At 41.8% G+C, this 15975-nt stretch overlaps 3 protein-coding genes across 3 annotated transcripts; 1 reads left to right on the top strand and 2 right to left on the bottom strand.

Moving 5' to 3' along the window:
• Positions 1–2051: 2051 nt before the first annotated feature.
• atp5fa1 (ATP synthase F1 subunit alpha) lies at positions 2052–6400 on the top strand. Its single transcript, XM_015024022.1, has 11 exons — positions 2052–2184; positions 3241–3316; positions 3410–3579; positions 3764–3937; positions 4068–4234; positions 4831–5131; positions 5232–5456; positions 5535–5642; positions 5728–5872; positions 5963–6113; positions 6188–6400. Exons 1-11 carry the CDS (start codon positions 2125–2127, stop codon positions 6264–6266), a joined length of 1656 nt encoding a protein of 551 aa, XP_014879508.1. The 5' UTR covers positions 2052–2124; the 3' UTR covers positions 6267–6400.
• A 1263-nt stretch (positions 6401–7663) lies between these two features.
• Positions 7664–10478, bottom strand: hwa (huluwa). The gene is made up of 3 exons (XM_015024023.1): positions 9609–10478; positions 8397–8595; positions 7664–8223 (listed from the first exon to the last, which is right to left on the bottom strand). The coding sequence occupies exons 1-3, from the start codon at positions 10182–10184 to the stop codon at positions 8057–8059; spliced, it is 942 nt and encodes a 313-aa protein (XP_014879509.1). The 5' UTR covers positions 10185–10478; the 3' UTR covers positions 7664–8056.
• Positions 10479–12189: 1711 nt separating this feature from the next.
• LOC106941083 (dnaJ homolog subfamily B member 5-like) lies at positions 12190–15686 on the bottom strand. The gene is made up of 4 exons (XM_015024024.1): positions 15342–15686; positions 14539–14797; positions 13844–14394; positions 12190–13116 (listed from the first exon to the last, which is right to left on the bottom strand). Exons 1-4 carry the CDS (start codon positions 15669–15671, stop codon positions 12883–12885), a joined length of 1374 nt encoding a protein of 457 aa, XP_014879510.1. The 5' UTR covers positions 15672–15686; the 3' UTR covers positions 12190–12882.
• Between the last annotated feature and the right edge of the window lie 289 nt (positions 15687–15975).

Genomic DNA, 15975 nt, shown 5'->3' with positions numbered 1-15975 from the left:
AGTCAATCACATTGTGAGGAGTTTTTCATCTTTTGTTGTGCTAGGTGACCAACAACATAATAAGAAGAGTTACACTTACTCAAATCATTTAGTTTACTTGAAGCACTTAAAAGTGCTTTAAGACTTTTAAAGCACTTTTCCAGCCATTTTGACCATTCAAAGCACTTTACACTAGAGTCACCCATACGCACACCGATACACAATTTACAGTTTAGTGCCTTGCCCAGGGGCACATCAACATATGGCAGGAGGAAGCTGGAATTTAACCTCCAACATTCTGATTACAAGACAAACTACCCACAGAGCCACGGTCACTTACCAGAGAATCTGTCCCTGGTGAGCTTGAGTCATGGTGTCAGACGTGGGATACAAATATGGTACTGAACTTAATTATTTTAAGTAAAGTCAAAGTAAAAAGGTCATTTAAGGAAAAGAATTGTAACTTTTAAGTTAGAATGTATTTAGAGGACACTGTAAAAAAGAGTATTTAGGTTGGAACTACTTAAAAGTTTAAGTTGACTTTCTGTAGTATTAAGTCAAAGAGATTTTAAATGTTTATTAGAACAAAATAAATGATTTGAGAAAGAGTGACTTAAATTTGTCATCTTAAACCCCCTTATGAATTAAGTTATAAAAACTTAGCAAATTGAGTTGGAAGGACTTAATGAATTGGGTTGGTCAGACGTCAGACTGGCATTGAACTCAATTGTTTTAAGTAAAGTCAAAGTGAAAAGTTCCTTTAAGGTTAAAGATTTTTAAGTTTTGAGTTAAATGAAAAGCAAAAGAATTAAGTGAAATTAATGTAAATAAGTCCATAAGATGAACTGCAGCCCAAATACACTTTTTAGAGTGTACACAACAGGAGCATGGTTCTAGCACATGCACCAGATCTAGTGAACGCTGCTGCATTTACTCATGTTACAGATTTGTAAGCTACATAACAATGTCATAAAGTCAACAGCACTGATATTCTATAAGATTTGTATTTGTATTTTTTTTAGACAAGGACCTTGCAATGACAGTGAAAGTAAGGCTGGATTTAAGAACTAGTAAACTAGGTAAATGGCTCGAGCTTGGTGAGTGACAGCGAATAGTTTAACTTGCAAATTTGCAAACAAAGAATTCAGCTTAACTTACTTTGAGGAACGTGTTTAAAAACAGTTCAATAATTTTATTTGCAAATGCTGAAAAAGCAGTGTTATTTTGCTTACCCTTGACATATGGCCTTATGTTAATGCTGGCTACCTTTGGATGCTGATCTGTGTTATTTTGAGTTTGATTTTGTTTCTTTTTTAAAACTGGCACAAGTCTGACAGTAGAACAAATTGACAAAATATCTCATTACTCTTATTTATTTTTGCTACAAATAACCCTGCATGTATGAATTAAAAATCTATGTGCATAAATTTATTTAATGAACTCATTTTGTTTGGTAAAGAATAATAAATAAAGAAAAGTCGGTATTATGCTATTGGAAACGGACATTTATAGTTTGCACTGTTTCTGAGATATTTTTTTTAATCAAACTATTAAGCTATTGTGTAATAAAACCCACATCTTTACTAGGTTTACTTTAGCTGTACAAGGCATCCAGATCGCTCGGGTTTTTAGAAAAACGTCTTTAGATTGCACCCAGAATCACACACAAAAAATGCCTTTGTGAGGCATAATTTTCTTATTACAGCTCCATTCTGAAGCCCTGAGGCCAATGCAAGAGAGGTACATTATAAAAAAATGATTGAGACATCGATTGTAAAAAATGACACGAGATTAATACATTTTAAGGTACACGTAATTCTGACAAGGAATATTTTATTTATTCACGTAGTAAACCAGTGTTCCATATTTGGAAACCCGTTTTCCTCGTCACTAATACAAAAACAACAAAACAAATCTTAATATATTTCAGAGCGGCGGAAACGGGCTTCTATGCATATAAGATTAGGTAAGTTACATTTCTATATTCAGTAAAAATTAAAGAAAGATAGGGGAAAAAAAGACAATTAACGCCGTCGTTTATTTTGAAGTACTTCCGGGTTGCTGTGACCTCCATACACAGCGCCGCCCTATCCGCCACCCTTCTCTCTCGGCCCCGGGAGCAGGACGTATCTTCAGGTCTCAAACATGCTGTCAGTTCGCCTCGCAGCGGCTCTTGCCCGCAACCTACCACGAAGAGCTGGATTTGTAAGCACTTCTAACCTATTTATGTTTTGCTTTTCTTTTATCTGGACATGAAAAAAGGAATCGTTCATATTGAAACCGCTGCTGTTCAGTTGTCTTTGCACTGGAGGACACAGAGCCCTTCACATTACCAGTCCCCTCTGTTGACATTATGCAGCTGACAGACATTTGGGATATTGCAATATCTTGCTAATAATTTATAAATAATAGGTTGGTTCCCTGGATGATTGAAACTGTACAAGCGATTCTGTTATGACGAAGGCTTAATAATTTAAGCCATCGGTTAAAGGTTAGGCTCGTTTCTCTTTTAGCTAGCTGCCACAATAGTGGATTGGGAAGTGTACAGATGATGAGATATAAGTAACATAAAACTGTGGATTGTCATCCTTTTTCATTAAACTAGATATTTCTACACAAGTTCTGCTGCCATATTATTCACTTTGAGATATTTGAAACGCAAGCATTTTCTAACCAGCAGTAATCAACAAGTGTTTTCAAGTGACTGTCTTAATTTTGGGGTGAAATCTGTTCACTGCTTTTTGAATACTTCCTGTTAAGTTTTAGGCTCATGTGAAAGTGAGCCTGACTTTTTAATTATGTTAATATAATGCTTTTTTTAAAAAAAAAAAATAGTTTCACAAACTTTTTAATGATCTAGTCATATCAGCCAAAATTTGAGCTTGCATTAAATGCTTACGTTGTACAAATATAGTAAAAAAAAAAAAAAAAAAAATTAAAAAAAATCCAAACAAACAAAAAACCTCCCTATCCTTTCAGCTTTGGCATGTAGTAATGTGTTTTGGTTGAAAGTACAGTAGAGGAATTTTTAATAATTTAATCATAACTTCTGACTTTTTTTTAGTCGATCCTGTGACAAGGCATATTATGATTCAGGCAGTTTCTCTGGCATCCCAATGCCTACATCCCTTAAAGTAGGGACAAAATTATTTAAAGTTTAAGCAGTTTTGAAATGTAACCTTGGTACACCTTGAAACATTTGATCGGCGTATGCTCTCTAACGACATAAATTTAATTCACTTATTTCTTTCTGTGTCAAAGGTATCTAAGAACGTTGCGGCAGCATGCGTCGGAGCCAAGAATCTGCACACCGCCCAGCACCGGCTCCAAAAAACAGGTCAGTGTGTCAGGAAGCTCCTGCAGGTCTTTATGAATTTTTGGATTTATTCGTAACAAGTTTATTTATTTTTTAAAAATTTACGCTGTAAAGGCACAGCTGAAGTGTCATCCATTTTGGAGGAGAAGATCATGGGAGCCGACACCAGCTCCGATTTAGAGGAGACTGGCCGTGTCCTGTCCATTGGTGACGGTATTGCCAGAGTGTATGGCCTCAGGAATGTGCAGGCAGAGGAGATGGTGGAGTTCTCCTCTGGTCTCAAGGTGATGGTGTAAACCTTAGATTCAGTTCTCTACCTGGAGAAACTGTATCTTTGTTTATTTTTGCTTGATAAACAAAGTTGGTTTCTTATTCCAAGTGCTGAATCTTTGCACTTATTTAACATCTATAATTTTGTTGTGTGTGCATTTGATGACTGCTTCTGAAATCAAGCGTTTTCTTTTCCAGGGCATGTCCCTGAACTTAGAGCCTGACAATGTCGGTGTTGTGGTGTTTGGTAATGACAAGCTGATCAAAGAGGGCGACATCGTCAAAAGAACTGGCGCCATCGTCGATGTGCCTGTTGGTGAAGAACTCCTAGGCAGAGTTGTTGATGCTCTGGGAAATGCCATTGATGGAAAGGTACTCATTTTAATTTATTGCTCCCTTGGGTTGTTGCGTTGTCTTTCGGGGGTTGTTCTAATATTAATTCCACAAGTTCTTAGTTGCTAGAAGAAACATAATGACTTTGTTTCTCTGTTCTCTCCAAAAGGGCCCTCTCGGCTCCAAGGTGCGCAGGCGTGTGGGTCTGAAAGCCCCTGGTATCATTCCCCGTATCTCTGTGAGGGAGCCCATGCAGACCGGCATCAAAGCCGTGGACAGCTTGGTCCCCATTGGCCGTGGACAACGTGAGCTCATCATCGGAGACAGGCAGACTGGGTAACGGGATGCTGCTCAAAGAGAATATTTTAATCACTCAGCATGCGGAGATGTTATTCGTAGTGATTTTATTTGCCCTTGCAGCAATTAAAGTGGGATTTTGGGTTCCACATAACTTCTGTAAGTTTAATTATTATTATATAGTAATTTCTTCTGCAGTGATGAACTAATTTAAGGGACACTGGAGCTGTTTGTCTTCCAGTTTGTCACCGTGGGAACTCCAAGCATCACCCCAAACATCTAGAATGAAATATAATCATGGTAGTGGCTGTTTTTCCTAAACAGGGACATGGAAGTTGGTTGGAATTAATGGGAAAAGATAGACGAGGCTAAATAAACCTGTTTGATGCTGCAAAAATCTTTGGACTAGTGTGGAGGTTCACTTCCCAGCAGGACAATGACACCAGACATACAGTCAGAGATAATATGCAATGGTTCTAGCATATTCCAATGTTAGGTCCAGACTGTATTCCAACTGTGAATAAACTATTGAAGTTTCTGGTTGTATTGTGATTAAAAAATATCAAGGGATATAGATATTCATCATTTGTATATCACTCTGGATGTCAGCTAAGGTTTCCGCGTTTGTTTTGCAGCAAAACCGCCATCGCCATCGACACCATCATCAACCAGAAACGCTTCAACGACGGAACTGACGAGAAGAAAAAGCTGTATTGCATCTACGTTGCTATTGGCCAGAAGAGATCCACTGTGGCTCAGCTGGTGAAGAGGCTGACAGACACCGATGCTATGAAGTACACCATCGTGGTATCGGCCACTGCCTCCGATGCTGCGCCTCTGCAGTACTTGGCTCCCTACTCTGGCTGCTCCATGGGGGAGTATTTCAGAGACAACGGAAAGCATGCCCTCATCATCTACGACGATCTGTCAAAGCAGGTGAAACTTCAACTTCTGCCTCGGGGGTGGGGGATTTAGAAAAGATAGCACCAAGGTCCTGGATTGGACATTGACTAAACCTTGTTGATCGTCTCTGCAGGCTGTCGCCTATCGTCAGATGTCCCTGTTGCTCCGCCGTCCCCCAGGTCGCGAGGCCTACCCCGGGGACGTCTTCTACTTGCATTCCCGTCTGCTGGAGAGAGCTGCCAAGATGAACGATAACTTTGGCGGCGGCTCCCTCACTGCCCTTCCTGTTATTGAGACACAGGCTGGAGATGTGTCGGCCTACATTCCAACAAACGTCATCTCCATCACAGATGGACAGGCGAGCAGCTGATTTGTCATGCTGGATGCCGATAGGCTCAGTTTCTAGCTTTTCCTTAAATGCGGTTTCCTCACACAGATCTTCCTGGAGACCGAGCTGTTCTACAAAGGTATTCGTCCAGCGATCAACGTCGGTCTGTCGGTGTCAAGGGTCGGATCCGCTGCCCAGACCAGGGCCATGAAGCAGGTTAGTCCTGCTTCAGGGCCTGAAGCAGAGGTATCCTCTGTTGTCAAATGCTTCACTTTAAGCAACCTGTGCTGCCCGTCGTTAGGTGGCCGGTACGATGAAGCTGGAGCTGGCCCAGTATCGAGAGGTGGCCGCCTTCGCTCAGTTCGGTTCTGATCTGGACGCCGCCACGCAGCAGCTGCTGAACCGTGGGGTTCGTCTAACTGAACTCCTTAAACAGGGGCAGTACTGTGAGTGTCAGCTGCTTGTTCCAGGTTTTTATGGGGATGAGATTCATTCTCAACTCTAATTGCCTGTTTTTTTTTCTTTTAATCTTTCAGCTCCGATGGCCATTGAAGAACAGGTAGCAGTCATTTATGCTGGAGTGAGAGGACACCTTGACAAGATGGAACCAAGCAAGATCACCAAGTTTGAAAAAGCTTTCCTTCAGCACATCTTGAGTCAGCAGCAAGACTTGCTGGCAGCTATCAAGTAAGAAATGGATATTGCATCTATTTTTTCCCCTTTGTAAGAATGCGTTGTAACAGTTTTGCTCTTCTTTGCAGGGCTGATGGGAAAATATCTGAAGCTTCTGATGCTAAACTCAAGCAGATTGTTTTGAATTTCCTCTCTAGCTTCGAGTGAAATGACACTCATTTGGTCTTGTTTTTGTTTCCAAAGCAGAGCACGAGTTATGCTTTCACTGAATTTCAGAAAAGTTCAAGGGATTTTATGTACAGATATCTCCTAAAGCTAAATAAAGTGTTCCGACTAAGTGACATTGCTGTCTTTTTCTCAATACTTAGTTTTTTTCTTATTCTGCTGTACACAATCATATACGTGCCACTGTAGGCAAGGAAACCAAAATTTGATCAACAATGAGCTTTAGTCTTTAAGTAGTACAAAATCTAGTTTAAATACTTTTATGTTCATATGAAAAAGGTTCAATGTGAAAGGTGTGAATGTAACAGTATTATTAGAGGTCCCTCTGCTGGCCAAGAGCAGCAATAACCAAATTGTATTAATTTCCTTGTAAAAGTATATCTGTTAAATATTTGCACCTTTTGAAATTCCATATTTTTTATTGGCATTTTATGTGATGGATCAGTAGACTTTTAGATGGTACAATTTAAGTAAAAGGAAATACCAGGTTTCCGTTTGTGTCTTATACAAATTTGAAAAGTGTGGCATACATTTGTACTCAACTCCCTTTTACTTCGAAACCCCAATATAAAATAAAAAGCAACCAAATTCTTTCAGATGCCATCTAATTAATAAATCCTAAATAAAATCCCAGACTTTGTACATCTCAATTAGTCCTCTGAAAATGGAGGGTGCGGAACCACAAGCTATGTTGGGTATATGAAATCGCATGGAACATGGTATTCTTCTCAGCAGAGACCAAAATATTGCTTTTTGGCATACTTGCAAAGTGTTGTGTGGTGAAAAACTCTGCACATCTTTCTGACCCCTCCTGCACTCATAAATATAGCATTTGCAGCATCATTCTGAGGAAACCTGGCAAGGAAGCAGATCAGAGTTGATGGAAAAGTTTGATGGAGCTAAATACAATTCAATCTTGAAATAAACTCTACTGGAAGCACCAGAGACACGCTTGAGACTGGGGAGGGTTTTCACTTTGCTGCAAAGTAAGGAACCTAAAGAATTTACTACAATCTAATATTTTAGATCAGTGCAGAGCACACCTAAAGGTGAATGGGAATCTGTGACGAGATTTTAAATGGCCAGTTTGCTGGCCAATCAAGCAAAGAAACACCGCATTGAACCACCGTTTGGTGCATTTGGCAGACTGGTTCTGCTGGAAAAGAAAATCGGCAAGTCCATAAAACCTGTCCGTGAAAAGAAGAAGAAAATGATCTAAAGTAGTCTGGTGGACGTCTACATTTACTGTGGGCTTGAGAAAACGCAATGGATCAACACCAGTAGATGACACGGCTCCCCAAATCATTACAGACTGTGGAAACCTTACGCTGGAGTTCAAGCAACATGGATTCTGTTTTTAATAAAATGTAAGACTACCGTTTCAATTTATTAAAATATAACTCTTTATTAAATTCTTAAGCCTTCATTAATAAGGTGAATAACAACCACTTGCGCAGTGAAACAAACTTTATGAAGGTGAGGAAATGGTGACACCTAAAGCTAAATCAACTGTTAATAGTGAAAACAAAAATAGTGACAACCTCTATGAATGTTGAGTGAAGGACGCCGATTAAACATTTAGCAGTAACTGAAGTGACAGTTCAGTGTTAACGTAACATTATGAACTGTGGGACAGTGCACTCTACAACAAAACATACTTAACGGTGTATAAATTAAGTGATTACTTTTAAGACAAAAACTCATATTAAAACATGCACACCGGTATGCTATTTGGAACAAACATTTAAAATCTACATTAAGAAAATTGTTAACTATACCCAGTACTGTTTTGTGTGGATGACAGGCCTGTGGTGATTATGTTTGGATATATTATTCTGTCTGACATAACAGGGGTCGTAATAGTCCCACTCCAGCGCTGAAGACAGCAGTCCGTTGGACAGGCCGTCGCTATCTGCAGACAAAATGCGGAGGGAGACACCTGGAAGACACGATGCCCACACCTCTGCTTTGTTATAAACGATGCAAATAACTGCCAGCAACCACATGTCATTTTGCCTCATCCACATTATCCAAGTTACAGAAGTCAGAAAATTAATGTCACATGAACTTTAAATACATTTAAGACAGTCTGAGTGGAGGAGACTTTTGTACCTGCACTTGCTCCGAAGTCACTGTCCAGCCCAGGACCCACAGCAGAGGTGTTCAGACTGGATGTCTCTGAGGTCAGGTTCGTGTGCTCACACTCCGTGAACAGCTTGTCGTACGGATGCACAGGAGCGGCTGCATTCACTTCCGTTAGCTTCTCGTAAGTACTGCTCCGACGAATGTGAGCCACATGCTCTGCTTCCTCCTGTGAATCAAGGAAAAGTAAATGGATAATTGCTGACAGATGAGTTAAAAACCTAACCCCCAGCTGTAGACTGCAGAAATCCACTTCTTGTCGCAGTTCCTTTGATTTGTCCTTAGTTGGTAGAGACCCAGTATCTTGTGCTGACTCGTCATCACAAATTGACTGAAATGTATAGATACACTAGTTACTGAGCAAGTTTCAAAGAAACTATATACTGTTGCAATAATCAAAAGACTTCTGGAAAGGACATTTGACCATTCCTCTAGTTAGGGGTTAAATATAGATTGGTTGATTTTACATGCACAGATCAAGCTCTTTAAGCACAATTCACAATTTTTCAATTGAGAAATAGAAGTCTAATGTTTGAATACAGATTTCTCCCAGTTTCTGACAGTCACCTTCAGATTGGATTTTAAAAAAATTGGTCAGCATGTTCAAGAACCACAAAGACTCAAGCTTGTCATAAACATGAATATCCAGCGACCCCAATCTCCCGGTTGATAGGGAAGCTAATATGAGTAAATGCAAGAGCTCCAAAATAGGTAGAAGTCAATGTGAGGCCCTCGGGCTTAACAACATTGAATAAACCATAAAGTACGGCAGTGGTAGCATCATGCTGAGGCTCTGTCTCCCTGCTAGTAGTATTGGTCCAACTGGGTGGAATAATGCAGATGGAGGACGTCTTCCCAATTTTTGATGGAAATTATCCCACACACATTGAAACTGTTAAGTAGAGTAACACGGATGATGGACAAATAAGATTAGGATCTCATTAAAGTTCATGTGTGAGGACTGGAGAAAAGGATAACCTTCTAATGGGAAACAAACCAACAAACAATGTCAAATGATGGACAGGCCCTGCTCTAAAATCTAAGTGAGTTATGAATTAATTAGGGTTGAGCACTGTAAACATCTCAATGATAAACATACAAAGTCCTTAACACTTGCTGAACGGATCTAAACTAACATTTACGCAACCGTCTGCCATCCTCTCACACACAGAACTCGCTCACCATTGGAGAGTTTGGTGGAGCCAGATGTACTCTGGAGTTAGCCTCCGTATCGCTGGACTGCAGTAAAACCGGAGCACTCCGACACCAGCACGGCTTACTGTTACTGGAAGTCAGTGGCGCCTCGGGGGTGAAGCCCTGCGCGGAGGACGCGGCCCGGATGGTGCTCGGCGCCCTCAGAGACCCGGAGCCAGTCGCACCGTCGGGCCTCAGCAGCCGGATCCGGCGAGGCAACCCGGCTCCGTCTCTGGACGACGCCCTTGAAGAAGTGACGGGGTGGGACAAGACGGGCTCCGACAGGGACATGTAGGCTGTCCTCCCGTCCCGCAGAGGGGAAAAGGCCACGTCCGGTACTCTGAGTCTCGGCAGGGTGGATCGCAGGAGCATCTCCTCGGTGTCCTCCCGCCTCGGTCTGCTGGTCTTCTTTGACAGGACCAGGACCTTGTAGCCCAGGAAGAGACAGTTCAGCAGGAGGAGAATGACCACAAAGGGGATGAGCAGGAGGACAACTAAGGTCAGGTTTGTCACAGAGTAGCCTTCAGTCAGATTGTGTGGAGTGGTCTGACGTGGTTGCGACATTTCATTCCCAAGCGCATTGCGGGTGAATTTCTTTGAACGCAGGTCTCCGTAAGCCCTTACGCCTAGTCTCTGTTCACACAGGTGCTTTAATATTCCAATCAGTGGGAATTACTTCAAGTTTGATCTTGGAAAATCACGCAAGTTCTACTTTTCATCGCATTCTTCTCCATTACTGTGGATAAAAATGTTACTGATAAAAATATCGCAAAAGTGAGGACGCGGCCATTGATTAAGCCCGGCAACAAACAGCAGTTCAACAGGTGTGTCTTTTTTTTTTTTTTGCAAGATTCTGTTGTAGGAATCACCCGCCGCTAGATGGCAGTAGATTTCTCCTGAATTTCAACAGATTTGAAGCTCAGCAGCTTTGCAATTACAATTATGTCCAATATGACTGAGTAGCAGCAATTCCGCCGAACGGATTTGAGGTATCAAACATAAGAAAAGGTGTAAAGGTTATATATGTTGTTATTTATTGTCTCAAAGTGTCACGATAGATAACAACATCTCCTGGTAATCAAAGCTGCCACAGTGCTGGGGTTAAATTAGTATTTGTAGCTAATGATGACATGTTTCGTAGAGTTATACAGAAGACAACATCTGGAAAACTACAAAAGGACATCAAATGTGAAAATTTGCAGAAGTTACAAAACGCAGACAAGACTTTATACAATAGAGAACAGAACAAGGTCCACAGTGACTTGAAATGTAATCATGCCTCTTGGACTTTTTACATGTTCATGAACTGGAACTAAAAACTTGATGCATTTTAATCGGAATGTATGCAATAAACAGACACTTAAATTGTTTATTTATGCAATAAACAGATTAAGAAATAGATAGTTGTGGAATGGGAGAAAAATGCTACCTTGTTTTCAAAGGGTTTTACAAGTATAATCTAAAAAACATTGTTTTTTTTATTTAGAAATTGTCTATGACTCAAGTGAAAGATTGTGATGGCTGAATAAATAATTAAATAACAAATGATCACACGACATTAATCAAGCTAGAGTTTGAGCTAAACTATGCATGCCCTGCGTTTTAGCTGTGTACTTTCTGCAATATATCTAATTCAGAATAACTGAATGAACCCCTCAGCAGAGGCCAGGAATCATTTGATTCAGATAAGTGCAGTCACGTCAACGCTGAAGCTCGAGGATTGACTGGACACAGCAGGTATGAACCATTAAGCTTTAGCTCTGGCTGTATTTCCAGTGTTAGTGTCCTGCTGGAAGGTGAGCCTTCAACCCAGCCTCAAGTTTCTTTTTGAAGCTTCTGACATGTTTTTTTTTTTTTCCCCTAATGGCTTTCAAATATTTAGCTTCATCCATCTTCCTTTTTTTTTTTTTTACCCTGGTAGGATTTCCTGTCCCTGCATAAGATAGCATCCCCACAGAATAGATAGCTCCACCAACGCACTTAATTGTGGGGACGGTCTGTTCTTATTTGTCTGACAGATTACAGTTTGTTCATGTACTTTGCATCCATGTAAGTATGCAGCGATTCACTTTTTCCACATTTTATGTTTCAGCTTTATTCCAAATTGCATTGAATTCTCCTCCTTCCTTAAAATTCTACACACAATTAACCCATTATGAAAAGATGGGGGAAAAAAATTTGAGCGCTTGACAAATTAAAAATAAAAAACCAAGAAATCACATTTACTGCATTTGTAGATCATTTCTGTTAAAATATCTGTAATGGACTTGAAAGTTTATTTATAATTAATTTAATTAATTAATTTATTATTTATTTATAATTGGAGCTCTAGAAAAAGAGCACTCTACATTTTAATTTGTGTAACTTTTAAATAGTATGTTAATGCAATAAAAATGATTCTGTATATTTTGTATTGTAAATCAATAATCATTGATAACATTGACCTGATTGTGTTTTGGTGAACAGAGAAGAATATGTTCTTATTCATTTGTTTATAGGCCTAATCACCTAATTAGGTCTATAAATTGAGGTCCTTGTATATATGCAACAATAGAAAACCCGCAGTCAAGTTTGTGTTTTTTTTATCATTTTATTTTAATTTTCATGCCGTAGAATAAAGTAGGAACACATCAGCAGCTCTTATTGCAGATCATATACAAACTTTTCTAGTCATTCAATAGAACATTTGACAAGTGAATCTCTTTTAGAGACAACATTTTTTCATTTTGCACACAAAGTAGACCTTTGCACACAAGTAGTTTTTGCTATTGTAAAAAAACAATGCAAAAGATCAGTCATATGAGCACCATATAACCATAAGAAGAAGAAGAATAATAATAAGAAAAGAAGTAAGGTGGTGTTTTTTTTTCTTTGCTTGTTTCTACCACTCAGGTTTAAGTAAGTCTGTACAGACTTAAATAGCACACTGATATCCTGCCATAAGCTTGCAAGTATAACAGTACATGTACACCTTTTCGTCTAGGAGAAGGCTGTTGAGTGAGTGCTTGCCTCAGACAGCTAAAAAAACCCTTCGTTAGTCCAACAGCTACCACTCGTATGGCACCAGAAGCTGTTGTGCATTGTACTAGTTCAGAAAGTCTCCTCTCTACAGTCCAGCTTGCCTTCCAACTCAGCTCTGTTTGCCTTTTCCAAGCACAATAAGAGGTTGTGATTGGTTGTGATATTAGCACCTTAGGCAAGGATGTGTTTCAGAATTGAGAAAGACACATGGTGATGCTGTGTCAAGTAGAAGTGAAGCAGGCTAGCACTGTCCCAGGCTGTGCTTGATGATCTCGCGGGACTGTGGCGGGATCCTGTCGGGGAAGAGCACCTGGAACTCCACCACCAAGTCGCCCCGCTGCGACGGGCTCTTGGGCAGTGGGAGGCCCTCGCCCCTCAGCCGCCGGACTTCGCCTGGCTTGATGATGTCGCTGCACGGTAAAGGCATCATGCGGTTGTCCAGTGTTGGGACATTGACTGTGCATCCACAGAGAGCCTGGAGACAAATCAAGAGGGAGGTAAAAGTTAGTCCTGGCGGCCTGTTGTCAACATCAGCTTCACAATCAATGAAGGAAAGTGGAGTGTGAACAGTTGTGTAACTGCTAAATGTTATGCATGCGTTCTTGTGAAAAGATTTTGCGAGTTACGCAACGGTGGTACAGATGTTATAACCGGCGTTCTATTTCTCTCCTGTGTGTGGGAGTCAAGTGTTTCTGTGACTGATAGGGAGCCAAACGAGGACGGAGAAGCTATTTGAAATGTCAGTCTCTGTGACTGCTGCTGTGCTAATCTGTGCGTGGGCTGGAGGAACTGAGAGGCTGAGACAGAGCGAGCCAGTAGGACTGTCTCCTTCTCTCTTTCTCTGCCTGGTTGTTGAGGCTGCAGTGAGTCTAGTGGCTAAGAGGGAGGCTGGAGTGCGATTCGTGGGTGCAGTCAGCAGGCAGCAGGCTAAATTTAGCTTCTTTTTTCTCTCTCTCTCTCTCCCTCTGCAGGGGCTGCTGAGGTAATGGAGGTGTTGGCTGACTGCTGCCATTTGGTTTGTGGGGGTCTGTCAGGCGACTGTAAGTGGTAGGCTCAAATGCCCACAGTGGAACAAAAGCGTTCTGTTAAAAGACTGAATTAAGTATATCTATAGTTTGTCTGGTGAATTTCTAGAACAAAGAGTGAGTTGGTGGGTGTTTTAGAATGTGGTTCATGTGGACACTAACTAATGAGAGACTCACCTCTTTAAGGGTGATCTGGGCCGTGTAGACGATGTTGGACCCGTCTCTCTTGTACTCTGGGTGGTCTTGGTCCCTGAGAATGAAGGTGATGTCTGCAGGAGGGCTGTTGGGGGTCTCGTCCCCCTCCCTGGGGAAGGTGATCCTGGTCCCGGCCTTCCAGCCTTTCTTCACCACAACGTTCAGCACCTTCTCCTCGGTTCGCAGGCTTCGGCCGTCAGGGTTGAGGCGGCTGCGCGTGATCTTCATTTGCTTTGTGCAGCCGTGCATCACCTCGTCCAGGGTCACCGGCAGGTCGTGCACCACGGCCTCGCCTGACAGGCGCCGTGCGCCCTTCCGCAGGCCGGCCTCACAACCGGCGAAGCCACCCAGGTGAGTGAAGGTGGATCGCCGGAATGGGTTGAAGAGGTCATCGTCGGCATCGGGGTCGCTGCCGAAGAAGATGTCGAAGTGGTCAGAGTTGTGGAAGAAGGAGGAGAAGGTGGCGTGGGGGTCGTTTTGGAAATTTTGGCGGAAAATGTTGCCTTGGCCTGCTGAAATTCCATTTTTAAGACCTAAAAAAAGAGAGTAGACAAATTGTTAAAAAAAACAAACAAACATATTTCCTGATGGATTTGAGTTGTCGCTATGCAAATGTTGTGCAAGAGAGCTTTGATTGAAGCAGTTCAAAGTATATACATGAAGTCACATCTGCTCACCTTCTTCTCCAAAATGGTCATAAATGCTTCTCTTCTGGGGGTCATTCAGGATCTCATAAGCTTCTGCGATCTCTTTGAACTTCTCCTCCGCGTCGGGGTCACTGTTCTTGTCTGGGTGGAACTTGAGGGCCATCTTCCTGTAGGCCTTCTTGATCTCATCTTCATTGGACTCAGGCAAGACGCCCAGGACCTTGTAGAAGTCCTTGCCTGTGGGTTTGATGGAGAGGCAGGGCGTGTCCTGCTCAGACTTGGTGCTCTCCTGCAGGAACACAACGATTTAGATTTTTAGATCACTTTGTCATACTTTCTACATGCTGATGCACATGTTGTGACATTTAACACCAGTTGTTGGTTTTATATATATATATATATATATATATATATATATATTTCACACAGAATCCCTGATGAAAACTGCAGTGTATGAGCTACAACGATAAGAGAAATGATTGATTTCTATCTACACAGATAGAAATCACCTTCAGCTTCAATTCTCTAAGGGGAAACACCCTTATCTGTGCTGCTGAGCAGATGCATAAATTTTATAGGCTGATCTCAACACAACGTGAGAGAGAGGGGGGTAACCCATGTGAAGGGATCGTGAAAAGACTTTCTCCCCCCAACAACTGAGAATCTCCGCAGCGATTGGCTGATAGGGAATCCGCGTTTCTAGCATGTGAATGAATGAAATGACAGCATCTCCTACAGATGCCGGCGGAGTACAAACGCCGGCAAAGAATGCCATGTAACTTTAAAATAATAATAATAATAATAATAATAATAATAATAAAAACTGTACTTACAGCTGACGATGATGATCCAGAGCTGTCACCCCTGTGCATGACTCGCACTTTGCACTTGACATTTCCATTCTTTTGCTTCACTCCGAACTGTGTCCAGATGAGAACCATGATTTGAAGGGTTGCTTTGTCTGTTTGTTTTAAGAGCTGCTTCGAGTCGCTGTCCACTGGATGTGTGGTGCTGAAATCGCTCCGCTTTCGCTCCGGGCTCTCTAAGCTCCGTCCTGTCTGAGATCTCTGCTCGGCTCTCTTAAATACCGCCGCCGCAGCTCCTTTTTCACCGTCCCCTCCGCCGCCCACGCATCCCGGTCGAGCTTTCCCGGGACCGCCCATTTCCTCACGGGATGCCGGTGTGCTCAGCGCACCCGGTGAAAGGCCATTGGTGCTCGAGCGATGATCACGCGGATGTTGCAGCCTCCTTTTCCATCTCGAGACTTGTTTCCGGAGTTCTAGAAGACAGACCGGAGCAGACTGTCACGACTGGGTACACCGAGTCCTCTTTCCCCGAATAGAGCAGACTGGAGAGACTGAAAAAAGAGAGGAAAAACTATGTCTGCACAGACAACTTTGAACGATGGAATCCCTCCGCTGAGATTCTTATTAATATTTACAAATGCATTTGTCAAGCAAGCAAGTT

The sequence above is a fragment of the Poecilia latipinna genome, unplaced genomic scaffold (assembly GCF_001443285.1).
Source record: "Poecilia latipinna isolate Pla-1442-1.1 unplaced genomic scaffold, P_latipinna-1.0 Scaffold3489, whole genome shotgun sequence".
Lineage (NCBI taxonomy): Eukaryota > Metazoa > Chordata > Actinopteri > Cyprinodontiformes > Poeciliidae > Poecilia > Poecilia latipinna.
The sequence above is the reverse complement of the archived record's forward strand: the minus strand, read 5'-3'. Positions and strand labels throughout refer to the sequence as shown.